This window comes from Equus asinus, chromosome X (assembly GCF_041296235.1).
Source record: "Equus asinus isolate D_3611 breed Donkey chromosome X, EquAss-T2T_v2, whole genome shotgun sequence".
Lineage (NCBI taxonomy): Eukaryota > Metazoa > Chordata > Mammalia > Perissodactyla > Equidae > Equus > Equus asinus.
The window spans coordinates 114,342,591-114,368,083 of NC_091820.1; the positions used below are offsets into that span (position 1 = coordinate 114,342,591).

The window sequence follows — 25,493 nt, forward strand, 5'->3', positions numbered from 1 at the left end:
TTAAACAACAACTCCCCCTTTTCTCCTTCCCCTGGTAACCGACATTCTACTCCTGTTTCTATGAATTTGACTACTTTAGATACCTCATGTAAGTGGAATCATACAGTCTTTGTCTTTTTGTGACTTGTTGGCTTATTTAATTTAGCAAAATGTCCTGAAGGTTCATCCGTGTTGTAGCATGTGACAGGATTTCCGTCCTTGTTAAGGATGAACAACATTCCATTGTATGTCTATACCATATTTTGTTTATCTCTTCAGATGTTGATGGACATGTGGGCTCCTTCCACCTCTTGGCTGTTGTGAATAGTGCTGCTGTGAATGTGGGTGTGCAAATATCTTTTTGAGACCCAGCTTTCAGTTATTTTGGATATGTACCCAAAAGGTGGGGATTGCTGAATCATATGGCAGTTCTATTTAAAAATTTTTGGGGAACCTCCATACTGTTTTCTATAGCAGTTGCAAAATTTTACGATCCTACCAACAGTGCACAAGTGTTCAGTTTTTTTCACATCCTTGCAGACACTTGTTATTGTGTGTCTTTTTGATTTTAGCCACCCCAGAAAGTGTGAAGTGTATCTCATTATGGTTTTAATTCAACTTTTGCCCATTTTTTATTTGGGTTATTTGATTTTTTGTGTGTTGAGTTGTAGGAATTCTTTATATATTCTGGATATTTACCTCTTATCATATATATGATTTGCAAATATTTTCTCCCATTCTGTAGTTACCTTTTCACTCTGTTGTGTCTTTTGATGTGTAAAAGTTTTGAAGTAGTCCCATTTATCTGTTTTTGCTTTTGTTAGCTGTGCTTTTGGTGTCATATCCTAGAAATCATTGTCAAGTCCAATGTTATGAAGCTTTTCCCCGGTACTTTCTTCTAGGAGTTTTATAGTTTTAGGACTTACATTTAGATCTTTAATCCATTTTGAATTAATTTGTTTATATGGTGTGAGATAATGAATGGTCCAATTTAATTCTTTTGCATGTGAATATCAAGTTTTCCCAACACCATTTGTTGATGAGACTCTTTTCCCCACTGAGTGGTCTTGGCATCATTGTCAAAAATCATTTGAATGTGTATGTGAGAATTTATTTCTAGCCTCTTCATTCTATTCCTTTGGTCTGTATGTCTGTGTTTATGCCAGTTCCACACTGTTTTGATTACTGTAGCTTTATGATATGTTTTGAAATCAGGAAGTGTGATTCTTCCAACTTTGTTCCTTTTTTTCTAAATTGTTTTGATTATTTGGACCCCTTAGATTTTAGGATGAATTTTTCTGTTCCTGCAAAAAACTGCTCTTGGGATTTTGATAGGGATTGCATTAAATCTGCAGATCGCTTTTGGTAGTATGGACATCTTAACAAATATTAAGTCTTCCGATCCATGAACATGGGGTGTCTTTCCATTTATTTGTAACCTTTTTAATTTCATTCAGCAGTGTTTTGTAATTTTCAGTGTCTTCCACCTCCTTGATTAGGTTTATTCCTAAGTATTTTATTCATTTTGGTGCTATTGTAAATGGAATTGTTTTCTTCATTTCCTTTTCGGGTTGTTCATTCTTAGTCTATAGAAGCACAACTGATTTTTGTGTATTGACTTTGTATCCTGCAGCTTTGCTGAATTTGTTTATTCTAACAGGATTTTATTGGTGAAATCTTTGGGGTTTTCTACATACAAGACTGTATATCTGTGAACAGAGATAATGTTACTTCTTCCTTTCGATTTGGATGCCTTTTGTTTCATTTTCTTGCCTAATTGTTTTGGGTACGACTTCCAATACTCAGTTGAATGGAAGCGGTGAGAACGGGCATCCTTGCTGTGTTCTTGATCTTAGAGGGAAAGCTTTCAACCTTTTACCATTCAATATGATAATAGCTGTGGGCTTTTTATAAGTGGACTTTATTATGTTGAAGTACTTCCCTTCTATTCCTAGTTGGTTGATTGTACCATGAAAAGGTGTTTAATCTTATCAAATACCTTTTCTGCATCAATTGAGATGATCATGAGATTTCTTGTCCTTCATTCTCTTTATGTAGTGTGTTACAATGATTTATTTTCGTATGTTGAACCACCCTTGCATTCCAGGAATAAATCCCATATGGTCATGGTGTATAATACTTTTATGTGGTGTTGAATTTGGTTCATTTGGGTCAGAAGTATTTTGTGTGTGTGTGCGTTTTTTTTAAAGAGTTTTTTTTTTAACTTTTTATTAAGATTATGATAGTTTACAACCTTGTGAAATTTCAGTTGTACATTATTGTTAGTCATGTTGTAGGTGCACCACTTCACCCTTTGTGCCCTTCCCCCACCCCCCCTTTCCCCTGGTAACCGCCAATCAATTCTCTTTGTCTCTATGTTTAACTTCCACCTATGAGTGGAGTCATACAGAGTTCGTCTTTCTCTGTCTGGCTTATTTCACTTAACATAATAACTTCAAGGTCCATCCATGTTGTTGTGAATGGGACGATTTTGTCTTTTTTTATGGCTGAGTAGTGAGTGATTATTGAAATGTGGGGGCCTAACGCTGCCATTTTATCACTTGTTTTCTGGTTCTTTTGCATTTCCTTTGTTTCCTGGGTCAGGAGTATTTTGTTTAGGGTTTTTGTATTGGTATTCATTAGGGATATTGGTCTGTGAGTTTTTTTGTAGTGTCTTTATCTGGTTTAAATTTATTTTTAAAAAGTAATTTACATGTTTTAATCTTGGTTTAGGAAAGATTAAGTATAGAGAAAATTATAATAATTTTAGAGTACAACATATGTGTGATTCTCCTGTCATTGTGTAGAATTACCAAATGAAGAACCAACTTCTTAGGTCTGAAGAAATGGGGCGTACCTATACTGTATTTATAAAGTCCATTGTGAAAGCATATTTAATTTCTGAACTTGAATATGAATATAATTCAAGCCTATGAGTTGTGTACTGTGGATGTTAGTGGAAAAGTTAGTCGTTTATGTCAAGTGGATGCTAAGGCTAGTTATTTTGATAAGGTGTTATCTAATCAGAAGTGGAAGTTATAAAAATATTAAATATGTTGTGTTTTTGTGGTCATATTAAAATGAAAAAATATTGTGCTTAGTAGTAGTAACTGCAGTTCTAAATTTTAGATTAAAATTTCCCATTATCCTCTATAAAGTAGTTTATTTTACACTTTCCTTTTGTTTAACTGAATTGTATCAGTTAGAATTGTATCTCCATCTTCATGTGAATTATTAATTATTAATAAATATTCTGTTTCATTTGGATACTTTTTACTACTTTGAGTAAATAAATGAAAAATTTTGATGCAATCAATCCAAGAATATGTGAAATAAAAATTGGGATTTCCCTCAAAATCCAAGCAGGATTAACTTACTTTGCTATGAAGTCTGTCTTGATATCTGCTATTGCTTGAAATCTGCCAGTGAACCAGAGGTGCCCAGTGTGAAGTGGGTTTGATGGTAATAATAAACTGTGCTTATATATCATGCTGTATACCATTTATGAGTGTTAACACATGAATTTAGCTAATTGTTGTAAATTTGATTTTCAGATCTAGATATTCATTTATACCAACTAATTGGGTCTCACCTCTGAAATGTTGATAGCCACTACACGATTGTAGTAATTATAGTTGTAATTATTAGTGTTTATTCATGATATCTTAACATACAGAAAGTTATGTCAGTGGGGCATGTATATGTATTTTAAAGTAACTCAGTGCAAAAAGCTAAATGCACAGTATGATATTCAGGTATGAGTGACATGAAGAGTAAGCATTGACGATACTTTTAGAAATTATTCATGATTTAGCTGTTGACCTTGGCAGACTGAGATATGATTTTTAAGGTATAAGGTAAAACAAATATTTTACCTGTCTTGGGTTTTTTTTAATTTAGTTTAATTTAATTTTATTTGTCTTGGGTTAGGGCCAGGTAATGTCTAGTCAACTGCAGCTTATTAAGGCAAACTGGAGAATTAGCAGACTTAGAATTAGATAGCTGATGTATGTCTGATATATCGGGTATGATATGGTATCCATTGTCTAGCAGTAGCCAGCGCCAGTATGGTAGACAGATGAGAGGAGGATAGTATTGTGGCATTCAGAATAGGGCAACTGGAGAGACACAGGGAGACGTTTTAGGGTGTGGTTGGGGGCAGGGTTCCAGTTGCTGGGATGAGGTTGGTAGATAGACTAGAGCAAAAACAAGGCATGGTATTGGTCCTTGGATGACTCAGGCACAGGACAACTGAGTAGAGGGTGTAGAGTAGTGGGTCTGCAGGAATAAGGCAGAAGCTTTTTCTTATCTTCTTCGTTGTCCAAAAAAGCCAAACCAAACAAAACTGGTAGTACTCATTTGTTGCAAAGTTCACCAGTGACATGCTAATTTTCTGCAGAAATCAAAACTGATGGTTGAGAACTGGGGCTGAGTGTGTAGGTTGGGCCAGGTGATCCTAATTGTGGCTAAGGACTTGAGTCACATTTGGAATGTACTGGGGAATGTGGGTAGACAAGGAAATGAGGAGGATTGCTGAGCACCTACTATCATACACTTAAAAATAGGAGAGGAACAGGTGGATGTTTCCACTGCTGTCTGGCTTTAGTTTCTGGCAGTGTATAGAGATGCCATATCTGTGTAGACTCTGCCCCAGCTTTCTCCGTCTCCTTTTCCTGAATGTAAAGGTTGTTTTTGAAGCGTTGTGGCGTTAGATGTGGTCACTTTGCTTACTTAGTTATTTTAAAAAGTCCTTTTACTTTTGGCTTCACCCCTTCCTTCTGTATATTATTTTTTAATTTCGTAAGGGCAGATATTTGGCCTATCCTAAAGTTAGTTCGGAAATGTAGACGATGTCGGTAATTCTCTTATGTGTGCAAATTTCTTTTAGTCATAAGTTCTCCACATTACTATTCTTGCACCAGAGCAGGGGTACTACCATTAGAAATTCTTTAGGACTCCATCCAGGTTTGTGAAAAAGAAAATATATTTGGAAAGGATATATGCGGTAGCTGTAATGTGAGTATGCTATCAGGAAACTTTTAGGTTAAAATTTGGTTACTGGTCTGAGTATACATGATTGCTTGATTTGTCTTTCTTTTCACCCTGTCCTTTACTCAGAAGACTGTAGCAGAAATTGGGGAGATAAATAGAGGGAGGAAAAATATCTTTTTGAACAAGGAGAAATCTTTTTTAAAGATTAATCATCAAAAGGGCAGTAGATTTTCTTCTTTTGAAGGTAGGAATTTATGTCTAATTTAATTTCTTGGTGAGCTTTTCATTTCTTTCCCTATGTATTCTAAGTTGCCATATGTCATTTGACATAAGGAATGATAGTAACTTTCCTGTTTTGATTAAATGTACTAATGTGGGAACTAGTCTACCTTTTAACATTCAGTCTCCACCTAAATGACAGACTTCTGTTTGCTGTTTCCTGACAAAGTAGATAGGCCACTAAAAGGGACATACGTTTGGGTCTTGCCAGAAGTTCGTAAGAAAGTTTCTGTTGCCTGTTAATCTTGAGTAGGTGAACATAATAAAGATAACTTTTTGATAGAACTCAGAGTTTTTTTTTGTAGATGCTTAACTTTATGAGATGATGGACCTGAAATATGAATAAATCAAGTTTTAGCAGCAGAGATAGTTTCATAATTCCTCAGGTAGTTCAGATTTTAAAAGAGGACATTAAAAAATAAATTTCCAACCTCATAATTTACTTTTTTTCATACTAACAATAAAATTGTAACTTAAAAATTTAAAAATTACCCACATTTTCACCACCCTAGTAAGTTAACTGTTATCCTTTGCTTCTTTTTTTGTTAATATTGCATCCTGATATAGGGCTTTTAATGTTTCAAACTTTACCCGTGTTGTTACACAGTCACCATAAATAGTTTGAGTATATGGATGTTTTATTAATTACATTTTTGTGCCATAAATTATTCCATGGCTGGACATTTAAGTAGTTCCTATTTTCAAGCGTTTGTATTATAACGATGATGGCATTTCAGAAAGGCATACTACATTCCTAGATGTGATCCTTATATATAGGAGGATGTAACCCTTTTGGGAGGAGTGTTAAGGGGGTGGCATGTGATATATGTGCTGAATTTGTTGGCTTTTAGCAGTTGAATATTTCTGCATTTTTAGGGAAAGAATTAACACACCAGTTATTTGAAGTGCACCCCCAGTGTCCAATAACATGTGGCTTCTGAGGAACCTTGCTAGTGGTGGCTCTGTTTTGCAGCTTGAAATTTTCTAGCTTGAAACCACTTCAGATTGAATTAAAGGAACTTTGAAACAATTATTCTTTTATTAAAAAAATCAAAATTACTCTAAGATTTTTTAAAACAATATCTTAAAGTTTTTTTTCACTTTTTCTGGGGGGCTAGTTTTAATTAACTTAGCAAGTCGTTATTTGGAGTTAAAGATGCAAGCATAATTATATCTAATTTTTATATATTTGCATTTATATACTATAGTTATAGATGTCCAACAGGTTTTCAGAAGTAGAAGAAGAAAGCTTTTTGTTATTGAATTAATTTAACTTGGAATCTAAACTTTGAGTAAGAGGCCGTAAACATGTATTCGTTATAGGCAACTTGAAAAGTTAAGGTGATCAAGTTTCAGCTGTTAGATTTCTGTTTACATCAAAAGTAGTGCCACTAAGAGCATCACTTGAATTTAACGTACAGAATTAAAAATATGTAATCACCTATTACATTTTAATCCAATAATTATATATGAATGTACTTAACAAACCTTTAACAGCAGTATACTATACACTTGAGCCCGAGGAAGTGGTTTTACTTTAATGTATATTATTCAACCATCTACGTATGTGTTCGCTTCGTTTTCAGTAAGGAGAATCAGAAGCTAGTTGTTACTGGATACATTTTTTCCCCAAAAGGAAAATAGTGATTGAGAGTAAAGGAAATTTTATTTGTATGCTTTATCCTCCAAAGCTTTTGGAATGTTAACTCTTCTATAGTAGTTATAGAAAATTGGTGCCTGTGATAAAAATCTCGGAGTTTTTCCTTGACGTTAGGTGAGAGCTCCACCTTGTGATCTTTGAGCATATTTTTTAAAAAATTAATAACCTACAGTAGGCCAGAAATGGTATGGTGAATTTTATTATTAAACTTATACTTTTATTTGAGCATTAGATATTCTTACAGTTTTAGGTTTCCAAACTTAGGTCAAATGGTATCAAATACATTTAAAGACCTTGTTTGTGAAATTTTTAATGTAAGTCTTTGGGGGAAGCAAAAGGTATTTATATACAGCTGTAGACATTTAAAATAAAGAGGGAAAAATTGTCATCTCTTTCTGCAGATAAAGTTTACATTCCTTTAAAAAAAAAAACAATGCTAACTTATCCTTCGTTCTCCCCCTTTAAATTACAAAGCAGCTTTAATATATAGAAATTTTTCTGAGGTATCAAGAACTTTTCTGGTGGTAAATTGATTATTTAGAAAATGATTAAAATAGTAAAACTCAGATACATGGAATTTAGTATTCTTATGTTGAAAATATTAGATGACAATAGAGGTAAGTGCCTTCATGTAGGAATAAATATGTTTTCACATTTATTGTTACAGGTAGTTCCATAAGGGCAAGGATCATTTTTTTCCTGTTGCCCACTGTATGCCCAGTGCCCAGCACTGCATTTGGCACATGGTAGATACTATTAATTGGTTGGATGGATTATTAATATTTAGAAACTTTTAAAACAAGTTTTTTGCTGGTATAGGGAGTTTGCCAGTTTAATAATTTTTTCTAAGTCTATCAGACCCTGGCTGATTTCTTTTTAATATATAGGCACTGTATTGGGGAGACTCACATCTTTATAAATTGTTTTCCTTTTCTGTTTGCTTCGGTTTCTACTTACCAAATATCTGTTAGTGTAGCCCTATACTGAGCAAAATAATTTGACCTGACAAGACTTCTTTTACACTAGAAATTAATTCTGTGCTATTTAGAGGAATGTAGTATACCACACAATACTTATTTCATATAGTGCTCTCTGCTTTTCGGAGCTGATACATTCATTATGTGCCTTAGCAGAATATATTTATAAACTGTCTTTAATATCTGTTTAAAAACTGTATATTTGAGGAATGCAGCAAGTTTGGTTTTATAAAATGCTCAGAGTGAGCTGGTTGGGGAGGGGGCAGGTAGGCAGACAGACAAAACAAGCACTTTATTTCCATCTGGCCATCTAGATGACCTCATGTTCTGGTTAGAACTTACTAGCTCTGTACCTCTTTTGCTCCCTTTAAAAGATAAAATTATTTTCCTTTTTAAAAAAGTTTTCTTTTTAAAATAATTTGGGACTTTTTAGGAGGCTGCCATGTGTCCAACATGTGATGGCAAGCCTGAGGACTCTGGTGTGTATTACTTAGATAATTCCTTAGGTTACAATAAGAATAAAACCAGAATAACAATTAGTGGTCTCAGAGGGAAACGATCCTGGGGCCATGATTTAGAGCAAGGAGGAGACCATACTAACAGTCATCTATAAATAAAGATTTTACTATATATATGAGTACTTTTCAGAAAAAAAAGATAAACGCAAAGTGTTGGTATAGACAACCCTTGATTATTCATGGCTTATTTTATGGATTCTTCATTCTTCTTGTTTCTCCTATTACCTCATTATTTTGCTATTTATAGTAGCTTAATTACAGTGAGCTAGGAAATGCAGTGTTTTGAACTTCTGTATTTTAATTAAATATGTGTAGCTATTTATGTTTTTTAGAGATTTAAAATTAATAATGGAAAAATTGAATTATCAGTTTCTTTTATAATGTCTATTCTATTGCAAGAGATCATTAGAAGTTTATCAGTATGTGATATTTGAACATGATTGGATATGGTCAGTCTTACCTACTTTTTCTTTAGGTGGCAGCCAGGTACTAGATTCACTTGGAAATAAAAGAAAAACATAAGAAAATTATAAAAGGAAGTTACGCATAAGATTAAGAGCTTGAGGGGGCCAGCCTGGTGGCGCAGCGGTTAAGTGTGCACATTCCGCTTTGGCGGCCTGGGTTCGCCAGTTCGGATCCTGGGTGCGGACATGGTACCGCTTGGCACGCCATGCTGTGGTAGGCATCCCACATATAAAGTAGAGGAACATGGGCACGGATGTTAGCTCAGGGCCAGTCTTCCTCAGCGAAAAGAGGAGGATTGGCAGCAGTTAGCTCAGGGCTAATCTTCCTCAAAAAAAAAAAAAAAAAGATTAAGAGCTTGAGAGCCAGCCTGTTTTCTCTTTTGTGTTACAGACTTGTCATTTGGTTGTATGTCATTCGCTCATTTAGAAACTGCATCTTTGACGTACAAAAGTGGAAATAATAACCTTCCTATGGCTGAACTTACACTTACTTTGGTCACAAATGGCATTAATCTGTTGTGCATCTGACGTTATTGATACTTAAATTGATTATAAGTTCTTTGAGGGAATAGATCAGAGCTAACATTTTTTCCCCTCCCTCTTCAACACAGTGTGGTATTATCATGAAGTGATTGATTATTTATTAATAAGCCAGCCTTTGGACTGTTTCTTCTATGGTAGAAGAGCCTGCTTTTAAAGTGTTTTAGAATTACATCTTAGATTTTTTATTAGCTCCTTTTATCTGTACTATACATCAGCAGCAAAAACCTGTAGAATTTTGAGGCATCTTGTATTATGGTTTAAACTTGTCTGTCATAAGGATTTCAGGAGTAGTAAAAGAGTCACATTTGGTTCCTAATTAGGGCATACATCTTTTTAAGCCAGGCTAGAGAATCATAACAAATTTTTTAAATAATTGTCTGTAATACAAGCTTCTTTCTTTGTATCTGTTGTTACTATTGTGGGGCTACAACAGTTGTAACAAATCCATATCTAGAAAAAGCAGTCAAATGCAAGGGAAAGAAATCCTTATTTACTAAAACATATTAGCAGGCACTGGGGAATTTTGTTTTTGAGTATAGATACCCTTCCCAATATTTTTGATGTGTTTATAATAAATATGGCATCCCCCCCTTTTAAAGGAATTGTCTGTCTTAGAAGAAAGAAGTAAACCATCGTTTGGCCTACGTAAATATATGAATATATTTCTGACATTGGGGCGTTCCAGAAGATGATAAAGAAATGATAGCAGCTCCAGAAATACCAACTGATTTTAATCTACTACAGTAAGTATATTATGATAATTTTTAAGTGCTTGTTTTTTCCACAAAATAGGAAATGTGTTAAGTTAAAAATTACTTCTGCTTGAGAAGATCTAATATATGAGGTAGTATGTATACTTTGAAACAGTTTATATCAAACGTTCATTGGGCTCTGTAAAAGTAATTATTCCATGTTTTTTTGTACTATGCCTTAAGTTTATTTTTTAATTTAGATACTACACAGTTATTATTTTGGCTGTGCAGTTCTTTGAGTCCATACTCGGTTATACAATAGCAACTATTTTGAGGAAATGTCATGAAATTCTTAAAAAGTTGTGTTCTCATTAGTAAGGAATATATACCATGCAGTAGTATTTAGGATGTAATGTCAGATTTCTGTTATAAAATCAAATGATGATAGGCTAAAACAAATCTAGGAGGGTACGACAATGCTCTCCATATTTTTGGCAGAAACAAATTACTTATTGGTCCATAAAGTGACTTCAACATAGGTATTTTCTTTATCCCCATCTTAAAAAGCTACCTATACTTCTTGTTCAACTTTTATTCTACTTCCTCTTTGGTGTTTGATGTAGGAAAGAATTTGAGCTACTATATGTAATAGTGAGGGGTTTTCATCCAAAGCTCCAGTTTCACTAGGTGCCTCAGTGAAAAGTGAACCTTTAAACTGCCCATGGACCCCTTTAACCTTACGTACATATCTACCACATTATATTTGCTGTTGGGGTCTTTATAAGACTTGATTTGAAAACAGAGTCTGGTTGCTAAAAATTTTGAAAATAACAGAGAGAGACCATTGTACATAATGGAAGCCAATGTCTGCTTTTGATGGTATACAGATTTTCATTTTAAAAATAATTTTATTATTTTTAGTGGGGCTTAAGGGTCTACTGGGATATTGCCAGTATTTCAAAGTGTGATTTTTAATGTGACTTAAATCCTGGGGTATATTGGCTCTATTTTAAGATTCTTGAGAAAGATTTCTTATTTTTCTTTTTGTTTGAAGGAGGATATGGGATAGTCAGAAAATTAATTTTTGGTTTGACTACTATAAAATTATGAAATTTCTAAAATAAGATTAGAGATAATTTAAAAAGCTTATATTATAAGCTAGATTGTTGACTGTTAGAATATCTCAAGTAATTAGGTCCTGAAAAAGAATAGTGGATAAGAAGGAATTGATGTTGTGGAAGTAGAATAGACAGCATTTGACTGGGTCTGTGAGGTGGGGGGCAGGGTGAAGACAAAGGATGGAAGATTCAGTCATGTGATAGATACTCATGAAATTTCAAGCCACTAAAAGGTTAACCCAATATACTCCACAAACATATTAGAATATGTTATTTCACCTAGGATAGGTTTTTGTTGTTGTTCTTTTGATCTTAAAAGCAGAGGGAAAGCATTGTAGAAAGACAGAGTCATCAACATATTTCTTTTCTAGTTGGGGATTATTTTAGTTTCTTATGCTGGTTACTCATTTCAGCTTTTGTCAGAAGGTTTTCCAGTTAGTAATCAAACCTCTAGTGGCTCATTCTTTTCGTTGGGACAGCCTGGAGAGGAGGATTGAGAGTGTCATTGAGCCTTTGATTACTCTGTGGCCATTGGAATATTGCGAAGACTCGTGATTGTTTGCAGACTTAGAGCAGTTACTGAGCTCTCTAAGAGAGCTGGTGTTCCACAAATGTCTTGGGAAGAAAGAAGTATTACTTATACACCAAGATATTTTAAAACATTTTCAGGTTTTTTTTTTTTTTTTTTTTTTTTTTTGCGAGGTCATATAGGCATGTGGGAAGAATATTGATGACAACAATTTTCTTAAGATGTAACAGGCGTGAGTTTCAGGGTTAATATAGTAGTCATTCAGTTTTTGGTGCATTAAATCTGGGAAATGGTATTTATTACAGGCCCTTTCCTTGCAACATTATAGAACATAGTTAGGATTGCCACTATCTTCAACACATTGTTTAAATTACTTTGTAGGTAAGTGCTATAAATAGTAATTTTTTTTTCCTGCTGGCATCTTAACCATTACTTTAGATTTATAAAGTATTCCTACCTCACAGCCTCTCGACAACTGGTTATTGTAGCAATAAAAATGGAAATAGAAGAAATCTAGTTAGAGAAGACTAGCTTTAGAAAGATAGCCTTTTACTTTGATTCCATTTATTTTAAGCAAAACTGGCACTAGGTTTACACATTTAGAGTGGTAAAACCTTTATCTTTTATGGGTGTGGCTCAATTCTTAAATTCATTGTGACCAAATGCCAAGTATGCCTTGCCATAAAAATTTAAATGAGGGTGCCTTACTACTATTTAGATAGATGGACCCATGTTTACATACATAGGAAGCATCACACATGTGTATTTAAATTAGTCTACTGCCTTCTGTGTGAAAAAATCCAAATTGTACAAAGTACTCCTCCTACTCCAAAAAAGGGACAATTTCTTAGAACTATAGATTTACATCTTGGAGACTGAAGAATCTTTAGAGATTTCGTTCTTTCCTGCATATACATTGTTTATAGAAGAGAAGATGGAGACATTGTCACTGGTCCAGGATCACAGTTTCTTAGTACGGGAACTAGTGTTCCTGACTATAGCTCACCACCTCTTTACTTCATAAAGAACTTGAATCAATCAGCACATTTTCCCTATTCTATTACAAATGATTTAGTTTGTCAAAATGTTTTATGTGTATTCTTCGGAAATACGTGTTTTATGTATTTACACCTAGATTTATAAGTATTGTTTGAGTGAGGTGGGAGTGGTCAGAGGAACTTTAATATTGCTAAAATTCCCTAATAAATCTCATCCAGTGCCTTACAGTTTTCCCTGAGCTCCATGGTCTTTAAATCAGAAAATGACACCAGCCATTAGAACAGAAAACCACAGTTCCTAGGGTTAAAATTTCGAGAGCCACTCATTTCATTTCTTATGCTTTGGTTAAAAATTAACAAAATAACAAAAATGTTTAGACATTTGTGTTTTAGGTTATTATTTTTGTAGTTGGTTATGTAATTTTATATGTTTGGTAATGTGCTATGGTATGATGTTTTGGGAAAACATCTTAATTACGTTTAATGCTAATATGGAGTGTTATGATGAGTTAACCAAGCTTTTCTTTTAGAAAATATGGCAAAAATTAGAAACTCCATCTACATTTCTAAGGAAGGTAAATAATTGCTTATCTTTCTGTCACAGGGAGTCAGAAACACATTTTTCTTCTGACACAGATTTTGAAGACATTGAAGGAAAAAACCAAAAGCAAGGCAAAGGCAAAGTATGTACAGAATATGGGGCTTTATTTTGGTTCTTAAGGTCATTCATATGCATAAATGTATATATATGATTATATACATAGAATATATATAGTTGTTTTAATTATGTCTCAGATGTTGTTGTCTTTAAAAAATGCCCTTTTTTCCTGATTGGAACGGTAAGCCTTGTGAACACATGTGGTTTCTTTGGCTTTTAGATCAAATTATCTTTTGACTATCTATTTCCACTACTGTAAAGTTGAAATTAATAATACACCACTGTTTGTAGTAGTTTATTTTGTAAAGCAGAGTATGCTAAGCAAAATGTGATAGGCTGTTGGCTTTATTTTTATTTACGCATGAGTAGTTAAATATAAAGCAAAGCAGTAAATGAATGTCTTATTCTAAAGTGTAACTCTACAACCAGCAAACCCTATAACCCTAAAAATGTAACCTACAACCAGTTTAAGTCTAATGAGTTACGATTGACGTTGATTTTGCTCTTTACAAGTAATGTCAAGGATTAAAAACTAAGAAAGTCAAGTTCTTTGTCAACAGAATGAAAGTGTAGAGTAGGTAGCCTGGGGGCTCTGAATAACTTGGTGAATGGTTAAATCATTTTGCTATTTTGAAGGTGCGTTTGACTCCATGCATCTGTGTAAATACATTGTGCAAAAGATGATCTGTTTTCGTTCAGCATTTTCTTTCTCAAAATGAATTTTGATTTATATTTTTCACGACACATTTACTTTTAAAAAGTGTAAATAATACAAAATGTACAATGAACAAAGTAAAATTTTCCTATAAACCTATAACCCAGAGGTAATTTGTTCTTTAAACATTTTGATGAACTTACTTTTATATATAAACCTGTGTATAGACATGCACATAAAATTTTACTTAAATGGAATCATAGTATGCAAACTGTTTGATTTGCTTTTAAAACTCAATGGTATGTTGTCAGCAGTTTTCCTATCAGTGAACTTTTCCTGCTGTAATATTTAATGGTGTCTTAGCATCCCATTTTATGTATAGAGCATGATTTATTTAACTAGTCCCTAGAATATTTTTTTAGAGTGCACATAATCCATGTGTTTCATAATTTCATATGCTTTCTTAGTCCCTTAAAAAGCAGAAGTTTTGAGAGAGAAAGTGTAAAAGTGTGAATGAATAAAAATGTTAACTCCTGACTATCCATAGATGCCCATAATTCTAGTGGATAGTATAGTCATGCACCGCATAATGATGTTTGTATTAACAACCGACCGCATATACAATGGTGGTCCCATAAGATTAGTACCATAGAGCCTAGGTGTGTAGTAGGCTATACCATCTAGGTTTGTATGCGTCCTCTCTGGTGTTTGCACAATGGCGAAATCACCTAACGGTGCATTTCTCAGAAGGTGTCCTGTCATTAAGTGATGCGTGACTGTATATGTATGTTCATTAGAAAACCATTTTTTTCTTGTTCTGCAACCATCTTGCAGAAATGAAACTCTCCTTTTGACTTTGATTTAATATACAGGTTGGGGTAAGTCTCACAGTGGTATCTGAATGGAGGACTCCCCAGCATTTTTGTGCCATAGTTTGATTAGCTTTTTACAGCCAAGTTTGTGAGTGAGGTGTTAGGGGTCAGATCAAGGATTTATTATAATAATAAGAGCAACTGTGTTTTAACACTATAGTATGTATGTTCCATCACTGTAATAATAATTTTATATGTTACCTAATTTAATATTTGAACAACCCTGTGGATTAGAAAACTGCCTTATTTTTATAGATGGGAAACTGAGATCCAGAGAAGCTCAGTGATTAAAGGATTTGAGCCCACGTCTGTTGAAAAATGGTGCTCTTAATCCACTATAGTATGCTACCTTATATAGTCTTTCTTTAGAGATTTTTTTCCCTCTACAAGATTGTACCCAGGTTAGCATGTTTACTTTTGTACTTCCCTGTATTATCACTCCTTGCACATTGTTTTTTCTAGCATAGTATACCCATTGAGCCATTTTAATTGTACTAATTAGGTTTTCATACTGGCAGGGAATATTGAGGCAAATGATAGATAAATTGCAAATATATAGCTCCATGTTAATTAGCATTAACATTTTATACTTTTCTAGTGTATTCTTTGTGGTTGATCCTTTCTTTCACCCTTATCTCCGAAATTCCTTTTACTGGGGACAAAAGCCTTTCATTCTACAATTAGGAATTAATGACTTAGGTTCACAAAGACTGAATCTCATTAACAAAATAATGTAAATTAACAAATAATATCTTTCAGTTGTTAGGAAGGGATTTGAAGTAGTTAAGAGTGGGGTGGTTTTGGACTCTTGAAGAAGAACGAAGGACCCTCTATGGAACAAAGTATAGAAACAGACAGCCTGTCAGTGAAAATAAATTTGCAGACCTGGCTGTAGATCAGGGGTCTGCAACCTATGGCCTGTTTTTATATTGCCCAAGAGCTAAGAATGGTTTTTGCGTTTTTAAAGGGTTGTAAAAATAAACAAAGAATATGTGACAGAGACGGTATGTGGTCTGCAAAGCCTAAAATATTTACAATCTGGCACTTGACAGAAAGTTTGCCAACCCTTGCTCAAGATCATAGAAATGTGTAGGTCTAAAAGAGACCTTAGAAATCATCTGTTCTAATCTGTAAAGATTTTAATACATCTCTGGCATTTTAGAAATGAGGACTCTGAGTTAGGGAATGACTTATTTTTCTATGACAAAGTATGTAAACTGTGGGAAGTATTTTATAACTGAGGCATGTAGGCAACCTTTTCACTGATTTATGAAGCCCCCACCCCAATATTGACAACTTCCTTCTAAAGAGACTTCATTTCCATAGTGTTCATTAGTTCAATTTTCGTGATAAGTGAGTGTTGGAGGGAGGGCCCAGAAGAAGAATGAGGTTGATACGCCTATTCATACTGTTTAGAATTCCTTTGTCAGTGTCCTGCAGTGATTTATAAGACTAACAGTAGACATCAAGTTAAAATGTTGAACTAAGTATGAGTTACTTATTTGATAGTTTTGTTGTTTTTGCTACCCACTCTAATCTGCACCCTAAAGCAGTAACTCTATGAAGTAGGCACAGTTTTATCCTCACTTTACAAATTAGGAAATCTCTCTGAAGCAGTGTGGTTAAGTAACTTACCCAGGATCACTCAGCTAACAGGAGTAGAAATTTGGACCCATGCAGTCTGTCAGTCTGCAGAGGCTGTGCTCTTAACTACAGTGTCATGTGAGGTGTATGGTAGTCTAAATGAAAAAATTGATACCACAAAGAGGCTGTCACAACCATATCATTTTATTATGACATATGTGTATGGCACTCCCCTGTAGGTCAGGTTTAAGCATGTTATAATTATGTACCCTGTCAGCTGCCTCTGCTCTAGCTTTATTTTGAACTCTCAAGGGTAATGATAGAACTTAACTCAACTTATATTTTTGTGCAGACTTGTAAAAAAGGCAAAAAGGGCCCAGGAGAAAAGGGCAAAGGTGGAAATGGAGGAGCAAAACCTCCTGCTGGTCCAAACCGAATGAATGGGCATCACCAACAGAATGGAGTGGAAAACATGATGTTGTTTGAAGTTGTTAAAATGGGCAAGAGTGCTATGCAGGTAATGTTTGTTGTGTTCTTCCCAGTTTATTTGTACATTTTAAACTTGAGTGAGTTGTATAAGATATGTCCCTGATTTTTTAAATTGAGTTTAAAAAGATTGCTAATACTGCTTATTAGAAAAAAGCAACAAACTAGTCAGAAATCTAGGGATTTTTCTTTTCAGACATAAGACTTTTAAGCTGTGTCTTGAGTCATTTTATGCTGCATTATTTTCTTTTAATGGCATAGAATAAAAAATTATTTGGTCAAAAAATATGCTGACGTAAACCCTATGAAGTTTCAATTTCCCCTGAATTTCTATAGCTGCCATTAAAACATGAAGTCCTTTGCCTGTATAGAATGCTTGGTTGAGTGACCTAATATAATCACTGTCCACTTTAGTGAATTGAATTATTTTGATCACTATTGTCTATTATAACTTTTATTACTTGTGCTGTTTCTTAGCAAAAGACTAAAAAGTTGGAGTTAATCCATGCCAAATCATCCTAATTTTGTTTCTTCTGCATAATTTTATGACAATAGAAGCATTTAGTCATTACAGTGGAGGTTAAACCCATATGGTTGTTAAAAATTAAATAAACACTGTACTCAATATACATGCTTAATAAAGTTATTTAATTTATAAAACTTATAATAAGAGAATAATTTCTTTCCTTTATAGAATTAACTTTAATCAAAGGGTGCACATGGATGGTTTAGGGAGAACTAGTCATTTAAGCTTTTTGTTATTAATAACTGAAATGCAAATCTTGTTTATAAATCATCTAAATAGGTGTAGTTTTATCAATAAATTTTAAAATATATATTTGAACTAATAAGGAACATTTTAACATGTAAAATGAATTGTTAGTTTTTTGAGCTATCAATAATTGTACAGAGCAATGTATTTTCTTAAATTCGAATTTACCTTCATTTATCCATATAGGATTTGCTTTCATATAGTTTAGCGTAGGGTGGGGATTTTATTTCCTATATGATGTTTTACTTTTTTTTTTTAAAGATTTTATTTTTCCTTTTTCTCCTCAAAGCCCCCAGGTACATAGTTGTGTATTTTTAGTTGTGGGTCCTTCTAGTTGTGGCATGTGGGATGCTGCCTCAGCATGGCCTGACGAGCGGTGCCATGTCTGCCCCCAGGATTTGAATTGGCAAAACCCTGGGCCCCCGAAGCAGAGCGCCTGAACTTAACCACTCAGCCATGGGGCCAGCCTCTAATGTTTTAAATGATTATTATTTCTTTTGCTGAGGAAGATTTGCCCTGAGCTAACATCTATTGCCAATCTTCCTCTTTTTTTGTATGTGAGCCACCTTGACAGCATGGTCACTGACAGATGAGTGGCGTGGGCCCATGCCCAGAAACCCAAACCGAAGGTGGAGCATACTCAACTTAACCACTAGGCCACCACAGCTGGCCGTAAATGATTATTTTTATACACATTTGATATTAAAGCAATAATGTCTTATTATATTACTGTGCTGTGGTTTATTTAGTCATTCCCTAATTTGAAAAATTATCTCCCTCTCTAGTTCCCATTTTGGGTTTAATTTTGTCAAAAAGATAAATTATCTCAGTTACATGATGTATCATTTCATTACTTTCCCTTTTATTTTTATATTATACTTTTTCTCTGTAATTTGTTCTAAGTAAAGTGCATTAATCTTTTTTATGATATCTCTCATTTTTGTTAACATCAGAAATCTCAACTTACATCCACAACTAATTAGGCTGTTCTATTTTTGTCTGGTCTGTAGGGTTTTTGTTTAACTTTTTGGCTCATCAAAATGTTTAGTAAAATTGTGAAAGTTCAGCTTTATATTTAATTCTTTTTGTAATGGTATCTCAGTTTTTAAAGAATGAACATTTTCCTTATTTTTGGGTTGTTTATGGTTTGTCATATGTTAAGATTGTACCTCTGTACCATCTGTTTTTCTCTTTCTAAATGTGCTTTCCCCCTGAAAGGCGGAATGTCCACAGTATCTCTCCATTGATTTCCTTGAATCGTCTCCCCACCTCCAGTTTGTTTTGTGTACTTCCACTGGTGTTATCTTTCTAATACCATATTTGATCAAGGAAGTCCCCTGTTTACAAACTTCCAAGAGTTCTTATCTAAAAGTTCCAGCCCACATTTCCTTATGGCATACTTGCTCTTCTCTAGCCACAGTATGTACTCTAGCACAAGGCCTTTCTTGTTTTTTTCTTTGCCTGAAATAGTCTTCTTTTCTTCCCTTCCATATCACAGAAGATTGACTAAATCAAATGTCACTCTTCTTTTGAGAAGCATTCTTGGGCTCTGTCTCCTTCTCCCTTTGAATGTATTTCTTACTCCTCTCTTTCCATTATGGCACTTAGTATATTGTATTATAGTTATGCGTATGTCTGAATTTGCTTCTAGATTGTTAATTCCTTGATCAGGGGCCATGTATTATTCATTTTTTGTATCCCCAGGATATATCTATTTCAGTAATTATAAGTGAGAATGAATAAGTACAAGACTCGCTGTTGGTTTTAAAATACTTCTTAGATTTTAAGAAAGGAGAAACCATGCATATGCCCCTGGTTCTATTAGATAATAGATGTTGAATTTTATTGAATAAGTTCTTAAGCATACCATTTGATGATTAAAAATTTAAAATATATTTCAGTGTGATAGCTTGTATTATTTTTATTACAGCAGACTTGTATTCCTAGTATAAACTCTACTTGATCTTCATGAATAATTTTTTAATGTGATGTGGTGATCTAAGATTTCATTAAATATTTTTGTATTTTTATTGATCCAAATCAATGTTGTTTTTTGTCCCAATATATATTGCTGCATATAACAAACCACTGTAAACTTAGTGATGCAAAAGAACAACCAGGGGCTAGCCCCATGGCCTAGTGGTTAAGTTCAGCCTGCTCTGCTTCGCCAGCCTGGGTTCGGTGCCCAGACACAGACCTACACCACTCATCAGTGGCCAAGCTGTGGTGGTGACCCACATATAAAATAGAGGAAAATTGGCACAGATGTTAGCTGAGGGCGAATCTTCCTCAAGCAAAAATAGGAAGATTGGCAACAGACGTTTGCTCAGGGCCAATCTTCCTCAGCAAAAAAAAAAAAAAAAAAAAAGAAAAAGAAAAAAGGGAGAGAGAGAAAAGAAAGAAAAAGAAAAAAGAACAACTATTTTATTATGCTTAGTGATTCTGTGGGTCTAGAATTCAGACAGAACTAAATAGGGCTGACTTGTCTGTGTTCCCATCCATGATGGCTGGGGCCTTAGCTGAGACAACTTGGATCCCTGGAGATGACATAACAGTTAGGGATTGTAATCATCTGGAGGCTTCTTTATTCATGTTTGGTGCCTAGTCTGTAGTGACTTGAAGGCTGGTCTCAGCTGGAACTGTTACCTGGAGTACCTACGAATGGTCCTTCCATGTGGCTTGGGCTTCTTACAGTATGGCTTCTAGGTTTGGAGAGAGTGTCCGCAGCTGGGAGTGTCTAGTTCTCTAGTGCTTCAAGAACCCAATGCAGAAGTTGAATGGCCTTCGTGACCTAATCGTGAAAACTTGGTTTCTGTTGCACTCTGCTCCAGAGAAGGGGACATAAACCCCACTTCTCATTGGGGAATGATGTCAAACAATGTGCAGCCATGTTTTAAAACTTGCACAGTCCATAATACATTCTCTTGATATTTATTGCTTGTGTCGTATTTGGGAAGAATCTTAAAGATGTTTCTTTCATAAATTGAGTTGGTTAGCATACACAAGCTGTTGTAAAATATAAAAAAGGACTGAAATCTAGAAATAAAGTTTTAGAATATCTCCAGTCTCTCTGAGCCAGGTAATTCTTAGATAATATTTCCTTTTTCTTTTCTTTATTGTGTAATCATATTGTTTGTACATCAAATGCACGTATTTTATTCATTCAGTTGTACCCAGGTTCTCTATTTATTGGTATATAACTTAAAACATTTTTCCCTCCTGACTTTTCATTTTTTATATTAGCTGTTTATACAAATTATTTTTAATTTGGTATATTTAGAAATTGTTTTTATCTGTCTTGTGGTTTCTTCTTCTGTCTCCAAAGGAATAAAGTACTGCTTTTATTATAATTCTATTCTGTTTTTTAAAAAATTAGTATATTGAGATATACTTCACATACTGTAAAATTCACCTTTTAAAGTGTAAATTCATTCGCTTTTAGTATATTCACTGAATTGTGCAGCCATCACCAAAATCTAATTTTAGAGTATTTTTCGGTTCCCTGGAAGGAAACTTCTTGCCCATTAGCAGTCACTTTCTCCTCACCTGCGCCAAGTCGAGGCAACCATTAATCTACTTTCTATAAATTATGCCTATTCTAGACATTTTGTATAAATGGGATCATACAATATGTGGTCCTTTTTGAGTAGTTTCTTTGACTTAACATAATGTTTTCAAGTTTCATCCATGTTGTGGCATGTATCATGACTCCATTCTTTTTTATTGCCAAATACTCCATTGTATGGGTATACCATATTTTGTTTATCCTTTCATCCCTTGGTTTGTTTCTACTTTTTGCTATTGTGAATAATGCTGTTATGAGTATTCTTGTACAAGTTTTTGTTTGGATGTATGTTTCTTTTCTCTTGGGTAAGTAGGAGTTGAGTTGCAGGGTTATATGTTACTCTGTTTAATCTTTTGAGGAGCTGTCAAATTGCTTTTCCCAAAGCGGCAGCACCATTTTATGTTCTCACTAGCAGTGTTTTAGCATTCCAGTTCTTCAAATCTTTGCTAACATTTGTTTTTGTCTCTATTTTTTATTATAACCTTCCTAGTGGGTGTGAAGTATGGTGTCTTACTGTGGTTTTGATTTCCACTTCCTTGCTGGCCAATTACACTGAGCATATTTTCATGTGCTAATGGATATTTGTGTATCTTTTATATAGAATTATCTATTCACATCCCTTTGGCTATACTTTTGTGTTATTTGGCTTTTTTAAGATAATTGAATTATAACAGTTCTTTCTATATTCTGGGCCAAAATCTCTTATCAGATACATGATTTACAAGTATCTTCTCCCATTTTGTGGGTTGTCTTTTCACTTCCTTGATGGAGTCCTTTGAAACACAAACAGTGGTTTTTTTTTTGTTTTTTTTTAAAGATTTTATTTTTCCTTTTTGTCCCCAAAGCCCCCCTGGTACATAGTTGTGCATTTTCAGTTGTGGGTCCTTCTAGTTGTGGCATGTGGGATGGCGCCTCAGCATGGCCATGTCCGCGCCCAGGATTCAAACCACTGAAACCCTGGGCCGCCAAAGCAGAGCTCACGAACTTAACCACTTGGCCACGGGGCCGGCCCCTGAAGCACAAAAAGTTTTGATTTTGAATGTAAAATTATTTTTTTCTTTTGTCTCTTGTGCTTTTGGTCTGGTATCTAAGAAGACTTTGTATAATGCAACGCTATGCAGATTTACTTCTGTGTTTCATAGTTTTAGCTCTTACATTTAGATCTTTCTTCCATTTTAAGGTAAGTATTGTGTATGGTGTGAGAGAGAGTCCAGTTTCATTGTTTTGCATATAGATATCCAATCGTCCCAGCATCATTTGTTGGACTAGTCTTTCTCCATTGAATTTTGTTGGCATCAAATAGCCATCAATATAAGGGTTTATTTCTCGACTCTGATTTTTATTCCATTGATCTACATCTATCCTTATATCGTACTATACTGTCTTAATTACTGTAGCTTTGTATTAAGTTTTGAAATCATGAAGTGTGAGTCCTCCAAGTTTATACTTTTTAAAGATTGTTTTGACTATTTTGGATCCCTTGAATTAACATAAGAATTTTGGCATCAACATTACAATTTCTGCTAAGAAGCCAGCTGGGATTTTGATAGTCTGTAGGTCAATTTGGAGAGTATTGTCATCTAACAATATTAAGTCTCCAGATCCATGAACTGTCCTACTTTCTTTTGATGTCTATTTAGCCTTCAATTTGACTTTCTTACTAACACGAGAGTATTAGTGCTCACTTTTTTTTATTAAGGTAATGAAAGTTAACATCCTTGTGAAATTACAGTTGTACATCATTATTAGTCATGTTGTAGGTACACCACTTCAGCCCTAGTGCCCTCCCCCCCCACCCCCCTTTCCCCTGGCAACCACCGATCAGTTCTCTTTGTCCATATGTTAACTCCCACCTATGAGTGGAGTCATACAGAGTTCGTCTTTCTCTGTCTGGCTTATTTCACTCAATATAATACCCTCAAGGTCTATCCATGTTGTTGTGAATGGGACGACTTTGTCCTTTTTTATGGCTGAAGTAGTATTCCAGTGTGTGTGTGTGTGTGTGTATGTGTGTATACACCACATCTTCTTTATCCAGTCATCAGTTGCTGGGCACTTAGGTTGGTTCCATGACTTGGCTATTGTGAATAATGCTGCAGTGAACATAGGGGTGCATGGAACTTTTGGAATTGCTGATTTCAGGTTCTTAGGATAGATACCCAGTAGTGGGATGGCTGGGTCATAAGGTATTTCTATTCTTAACTTTTTGAGGAATCTCCATACTGTTTTCCATAGTGGCTGCACCAGTTTGCATTCCCACCAACAGTGTATGAGGGTTCCCTTTTCTCCACAGCCTCTCCAACATTTGTCACTCTTGGTTTTGGATATTTTTGCCATTCTAACAGGTGTAAGGTGATATCTTAGTGTAGTTTTGATTTGCATTTCCCTGATGATTAGTGATGATGAGCATCTTTTCATGTGTCTATTGGCCATCCGTATATCTTCTTTGGAGAAATGTCTGTTCATGTCCCCTGCCCATTTTGTAATTGGGTTGTTTGATTTTTTATTGTTGAGTTGTGTGAGTTCTTTGTATATTATGGAGATTAACCCTTTGTCGGGTAAATAACTTGTGAGTATTTTTTCCCAATTAGTGGGCTGTTTTTTTGTTTCAATCCTGTTTTCCCTTGCCTTGAAGAAGCTCTTTAGTCTGATGAAGTCCCATTTGTTTATTCTTTCTATTGTTTCCCTCATCTGAGGGGTTATGGTGTCCGAAAAGATTCTTTTGAAGCTGATGTCAAAGAGTGCACTGCCGATATTCTCTTCTAGATGACTTATTGTTTCAGGCCTAATCTTTAGGTCTTTGATCCATTTTGAGTTTATTTTAGTGAATGGTGAAAAAGAATGGTTGATTTTCATTCTTTTACATGTGGCTGTCCAGTTTTCCCAGCACCATTTCTTGAAGAGACTTTCTTTCCTCCATTGTAGGCCCTCAGCTCCTTTGTCAAAGATTAGCTGTCCATAGTAGTGCTCACTTTTGAAAAGTTATTTTGTTTTGCATTTCCTCATTGACCCATGCATTCACTTTTTTTTTAAGATTTTATTTTTTCCCTTTTTCTCCCCAAAGCCCCCTGGTACATAGTTGTATATTCTTCGTTGTGGGTCCTAGAGTTGTGGCATGTGGGACGCTGTCTCAGCGTGGCTTGATGAGCAGTGCCATGTCCGTGCCCAGGATTCGAACCAACAAAACACTGGGCCGCCTGCAGTGGAGCGTGCGAACTTAACCACTCGGCCATGGGGCCAGCCCCGCATTCACTTTTTAAAAAAGAATTTTTATTTTCATTCCATTGCAGTGTTAATATTTAAATATTGTTTAGAATAATACTTTAGTCAAAAAGGATGTAGATGTGGCTTTTAATATTTTCTAGAATGTCTTTAATGTCACTAAGAATAAGTAATTAGAGTTGGATTCCATAGTTTTCAGATTCCTTTTAATGCAAAATAAACAAGATTGATCATCATTATGTACTATCATATGATTGTTTTACTGAATTTGATTTTATTTTATTGTTAAAATTTAAGCTTAAATTTTAGTATACAAGTATGTATATGTTAATTTAAAGTAATGTGGTAACCACTTAATGTTGAATCTGAATGACTTTAATTGGACTTAATTAATTCTTAGAACATTAGAAAAAGCTAATGTTTTTTTTTCTCCCCTCTACTATAGTCGGTGGTAGATGATTGGATAGAATCATACAAGCATGACCGAGATATAGCACTTCTTGACCTCATCAACTTTTTTATTCAGTGTTCAGGCTGTAAAGGTAAGATATATTTATTGTGGATGCAGAATGTTCTCAAATGGTCTCTTCTTTTTTGTTCCACCTGAAGATACATTAGCACTTAACACGGAAAATAATGCCAAGCTATTGAATTGTTTGCCTTATCAGCATATAAAATGTATAAGGAAAAAAGAACAAAGTAAGAGAGGAGATCTGTTGACACAGTTGTATTCATATGTGAAAGTTGACTAAAAACGTGGCAATTTATAATTGTTATGTTACTTTTATTAGATGTATTTCCCACTTTCAGCATCTGGTTTTAGGAACAAAGAAATGGATTAAGAATGGAGGAGGAAGATATTGAAGAGATACAGGTTCAAATGGCAGGGAGTAAAGTGTAGGGAATTAAAAAGTGCCATGAATAACAGTA

The 25,493-nt window shown here is 34.5% G+C and overlaps 1 protein-coding gene across 8 annotated transcripts in view; it reads left to right on the forward strand.

Annotated features, from left to right (window-relative positions):
• Positions 1 to 25,493, forward strand: part of STAG2 (STAG2 cohesin complex component) — a 118,034-nt gene that overhangs the window by 35,101 nt on the left and 57,440 nt on the right. For all 8 annotated transcript variants that reach the window (XM_044763265.2, XM_044763268.2, XM_070502846.1 and 5 more), the window contains 4 exons: positions 10,012 to 10,155; positions 13,354 to 13,432; positions 16,871 to 17,035; positions 25,009 to 25,105. In XM_044763265.2, the coding sequence (XP_044619200.1) occupies positions 10,112 to 10,155; positions 13,354 to 13,432; positions 16,871 to 17,035; positions 25,009 to 25,105 (385 nt within the window). In that variant the 5' untranslated portion in view covers positions 10,012 to 10,111. The remainder of the gene's footprint in view (positions 1 to 10,011; positions 10,156 to 13,353; positions 13,433 to 16,870; positions 17,036 to 25,008; positions 25,106 to 25,493) is intronic.